The 4,614-nt window shown below is 36.4% G+C and overlaps 1 protein-coding gene and 1 long non-coding RNA gene across 2 annotated transcripts in view; one reads left to right on the plus strand and one right to left on the minus strand.

The window, feature by feature from the left end:
* The first annotated feature begins 295 nt into the window (after window positions 1-295).
* The window catches only part of LOC107587816 (uncharacterized), a 5,348-nt gene continuing 1,029 nt past the window's right edge, over window positions 296-4,614 (plus strand). The window contains exons 1-2 of the long non-coding RNA XR_001609515.1: window positions 296-371; window positions 496-600. This is a non-coding gene — a long non-coding RNA (uncharacterized lncRNA). The remainder of the gene's footprint in view (window positions 372-495; window positions 601-4,614) is intronic.
* The window catches only part of LOC107587815 (platelet endothelial aggregation receptor 1-like), a 54,427-nt gene continuing 50,546 nt past the window's right edge, over window positions 734-4,614 (minus strand). Inside the window, exons 18-24 of the mRNA XM_016275750.1 lie at window positions 4,140-4,265; window positions 3,829-4,038; window positions 3,587-3,696; window positions 2,248-2,374; window positions 2,088-2,150; window positions 1,807-2,007; window positions 734-1,525 (exon numbers count right to left, since the gene is read on the minus strand). Of these exons, the coding sequence (XP_016131236.1) occupies window positions 1,383-1,525; window positions 1,807-2,007; window positions 2,088-2,150; window positions 2,248-2,374; window positions 3,587-3,696; window positions 3,829-4,038; window positions 4,140-4,265 (980 nt within the window). The 3' untranslated portion in view covers window positions 734-1,382. The remainder of the gene's footprint in view (window positions 1,526-1,806; window positions 2,008-2,087; window positions 2,151-2,247; window positions 2,375-3,586; window positions 3,697-3,828; window positions 4,039-4,139; window positions 4,266-4,614) is intronic.

The raw sequence follows: 4,614 nt of genomic DNA on the forward strand, positions 1-4,614 counted from the left end.
TTTGCTCTCTGTGTGTGAGTGGTATTGCGTGTGCGAACATTTGACTATTTACTGTTGAATATGTTTTATTGAAACTCTTATTTTATTTAATTTATTTTTTATATAATTTAGGCTATTTTATTTTAAAGTCTTGTTTTAGTACCATCAACGTTAAAAATGGAGGGAGTTTCAATAAGAAGCCTGATTTTAGATATTGATTGATGAAAGGTTACATGTTTAGGCCTTTATCTACCGATTACAATTTATTAGGAATTACGATTTATGAATGACAAAACGCGCATACCTCACGTTTCACAACGTGCTGACGTTTACCTCAGGCGTGAGCTCACGAACGCGCGGGCGACAGTTACCCGGAAGCGATGGTTTATGGTGTAAGAAGTTTAACATACTACTGGTGTTTTTTTTGTCTCACAGACGCTTTATAGTTTCGCTTCAGAAAACATTGATTCATCAGCTGCAGCCGTATTGATAAGAGTTGTGTTCGTGTTTTTTAAGCGTCAACTTGGAGGACCCTTCTGTGTAACGTTACAATAAATGAGTCCGAAATAAACTCTTGAGATGGATTATTTTTCTACAAGTCTCATCTGGGTCCCCATTAGGGTGAGTAAATTAAATTACAAAATTTTCTATTTTGGTTGGAGTATGTCTGAAGTCACAGACAACGAGATTCATGACAAGTTGTGCTTGAAAACTTTGATTTTATTTACACTATTTACAATTGGTATTGGTTGAACTCAATTGACATTCATTGTAAAAGGTTCCGAATGTTGGATCTTACAAACACGAAAACTTGTTCTGTAGCTGTTAAAGATGATATTATTTACACCCTGATTACCAGATTAGATAAGAAACATGAATAGTATTTAAAACAGAAAAATATGTAGCATTTAACCCATTAATGCCCAGATCAGATTTTCTATTAATGTCTTTACTTGCACATCATTTATATGAGCATATGTGCCATTCTTTTGCAGTTTTTCCACATAAGATTTAATACAGCAATTTGTGATGGGTGAAAAGATTTTTGTAGTGAAGCTCCAACAAGTCATCACATGACATCCAGCAAGTTGTCGAAATCTCTTTCTAAGGCTGTCTTTTTGTATGCCAGTAGTTAAGCCACCCAAAAATATTGTCGGAAGAAAAGGAGAAATAAAGTCATTGGCAACATCCACAGGCTTGAATGGGTTAAATGCCTGTAAATGTGATCTTTTTCTCCATGAACGTTCAATGGTTGTTAGTGTTGTCCAGCTGATGGCAGTATTGCGCAGTTTTGGTGGCATCCATCCATTCATCTGTGGTGGGCAGTATTTCAATATACAGTTTGAAAAGCTGACCCCGTGTTTGGTAGTGATTTTTGCGAAGAACCAAAGTCTGTAAGGAGATCAGTGGGGCAGTCTTCGTGGCGATGGAGAGGGTGGTCTCCGCACTGGGGGCAGATCATAATGCCCAGGAATGTGGCTGTTGATGGGCAGATCATAATGATTCTGAGATTCCTGTTCCACAATGTTGCCAAGGGAACAGTGTTCTGAAATACAGTGAACAAACATATTTTAAATGCTGTACCAGACAATACTCCAAAGCCATCATGTTGTCATGTACCCTTATGGCAAAAAAAATGTCATATTAACATATTTTGGTCATTTTTTATATATTGTTAATCTAAATATATTTGTATTGTCAAAAATATAAATGAAAAATGCATTTTGCATCTGGCCCTCTGAAGTAAATTTTGTAATGTATTTTGGCATTTGAATGTAAAATATATATATATACAGAGCAATACCCAATTTCTTTTAATATAACTACCTCTGCATGACAGAGTGGAGGGAGTCATAAGCGGTGGGCTGATTTCAGTGTAGGATCTTTCACGAGGCACTGCAGACTTCATCTCCATGTAGCTGCTCTCCGGAGGACAAGGTGGCAGGCCAGGCAGATCTTTGATGGTGGCATATGGGTTCTCACTGTTGAGAGAGCTGCTGCTCACTGCCACACATGAATCCTTCAACTCTGCAACCACAACAGCATGTTAGACACAACGAAGATATATAGAAGAACATGTAGAAGAAGAATATCTGGGGGACTTTTACCTTTGTTGTAGTGCTTTCCAAGAGTAGCACTATAGCTGTAACTTCGATCGATGCCGAAAGCCCCTGCAAACACAATAAGACCATATTCAATTTACTTGGACAGAACAAACTAAAAATATAGTGCAGTCAAACAGTGAAACTGTTTCCCAGTATCTATTACCTGGATCTTTAGGTGGCTCCTGGTGTTTCCAGCCTGGAGGAAGAGTTGCATTAGTGTCCGCCACAAACAGACCTCTCCTCTCCCTCTCCATGTTCTTCAGACTGCAGAACAGCTGGTTGTTAGTGTTCTGTCAAAGCGTGAGACATAAAGGAAAGTTGTGTTTGTTATATGTGCAAAATTCTGCTTTTGTAATCAATACTGCACAGCCCACTACTGCTGCACTGCAAAAAATGGCTTATCTTACTTAGTATTTTTGTCTTGTTTCTAGTCAAAATATCAAAAAATTCTTAAATCAAGATACTTTTACTAGATAAGCCAATTGACTTAAGATATTTTGCTTAAAACAAGTACAATTATCTGCCAGTGGGGTAAGTAAAATATTCTTAAAACAAGAGTATTTTACTTACCCCACTGGCAGATAATTGTACTTGTTTTAAGCAAAATATCTTAAGTCAATTGGCTTATCTAGTAAAAGTATCTTGATTTAAGAATTTTTTGATATTTTGACTAGAAACAAGACAAAAATACTAAGTAAGATAAGCCATTTTTTGCAGCGTGACAGTGATAACTGATTAGATGGTTATGCATAAATAATTGTATAAATTAAGAAATAACCAAATCTTATGGAAGTCAACTTCTATAGAAGTGCATTTCCACCACACAAGAAAAACATGCTTTAGAAGAAATTATGACATACCTAGTCTTAAAAAGAGATATATTATGAATTATGAGATTTTTTTTTTACGAGAAGTCAATAATGACATTGAAAGTAAATAAAAATATTTGGTTTCCCTTTATTTTAAGGTGTCATTGTTACAGTGTAATCATACATTTACTGTAATGTACTGTACATGTACTTACTGTATGGTTAAGGTTTGTCTTAGGGTAACTTGCATGTAATTATGCATAATAATTATTATTATAATAGTATGTACATGTAACATATAACAAGTACACCTTAAAATAAAGTGTTACCAAAATTTTTTTTACTAATGACTTTTTAATCTCATAAATTTGAATTTTATCTCAATTTTAATTTATACACTTTTTATCTCATGAATTCATTACATTTGATATGGAAGGTTAATGCAGTTAAATAGACTGCATTCTGGGATACACTGAACATTTAACTTTTAGCTTTTATCCAAAGTGACGTACATATGAGTAACATTTGAAGCAATTTATGACAGAGCCAACAAAATTCATAGTGTACAGGTTGGCTAATTACAATTTACATACTGTGCACAATATTCATATAGTAAGAGTAAAATGCTAGTATGCTAATCCAAACATGGTATATACCATGTTATTGTACTTATAATACCATAGTATTACTCACCTTGATGGCTCGGTCCTGGTTGTTGGGCAGGTGTGGCAGTGGAGGTCTGTTCTGAGACAGTGTGTGGTAACTCGGGTTTGAGTAATAGTGATGGTAGCTATGTGGAACATCTATAAGAAATAAGCAAATACAAAATAAAAATGTTTATAAATAAATCCGATTTTTAGTATATCAATTCCTTATCATCTAATTTTTGCACATGAGGCGCTACTGAAAGTATCAAAAACTCCTGTGGCTCATACCTGGCACAGCGTACTCTGAACTGACGGTGCGGGTTGAAGAGAAAGACACAACGGGTGTGGTGCTCTGCTTGTCCTGCTGTCTGCGCCGATACAACAACAAAACCGCCAACAGGAGCACAACCAGAATCACCAGCACCACAATTCCTGCGATCGCACCCCACGAGTCCTTCTCCACCGGAGACACGGGCACCATCATACTCAGCTCTTGCTCTGAAAAACACACAGCCATTCACATTACACACACTGATAGCCATTAACATTTCAGTGTTTAACATACAGAAAATCAAATGTTTTTAGGCTGTTTTTAATACCTGGTTTGCAGTCCCCGCCTGGTCCAGGTGCACACACACAGTCTCCAGTGTGAGGGTCGCAGGAATGGTTGGGGGGACACGAGCATGTCTGAGCGCAGTTAGTGCCGAACGTCCCAGTCTGACACACTGCAAAGACAGACATTTGGCAAATGTTCGATGAACTGGTAGAGTGACAGACATATTGAGCCTGATCCAGGAATAAAAATGTATTTTCAGGTGAGAATTAGAGTATGACTTATTTATTCCGAAACCACATCCAGGAAATCTGGCAAACAGTCTTTTCTAAGAGAAACAACTCTTAATATTCTGCTTAAGCTTAATCATTGTAACACACTATGCAGTCATTTTCCTACTCAGTATTTTTGTCTTGTATTCCAGTTCAAATCTAAACATTCTTCAATCAAGATTTATTTACCTTAGATGCACTATGTTTTGTTTTCTGAGAAATTTATCAAAATTAAGTGTGGTTTTTGGT

This window comes from Sinocyclocheilus grahami, unplaced genomic scaffold (assembly GCF_001515645.1).
Source record: "Sinocyclocheilus grahami isolate Dianchi unplaced genomic scaffold, SAMN03320097.WGS_v1.1 scaffold96.1, whole genome shotgun sequence".
Lineage (NCBI taxonomy): Eukaryota > Metazoa > Chordata > Actinopteri > Cypriniformes > Cyprinidae > Sinocyclocheilus > Sinocyclocheilus grahami.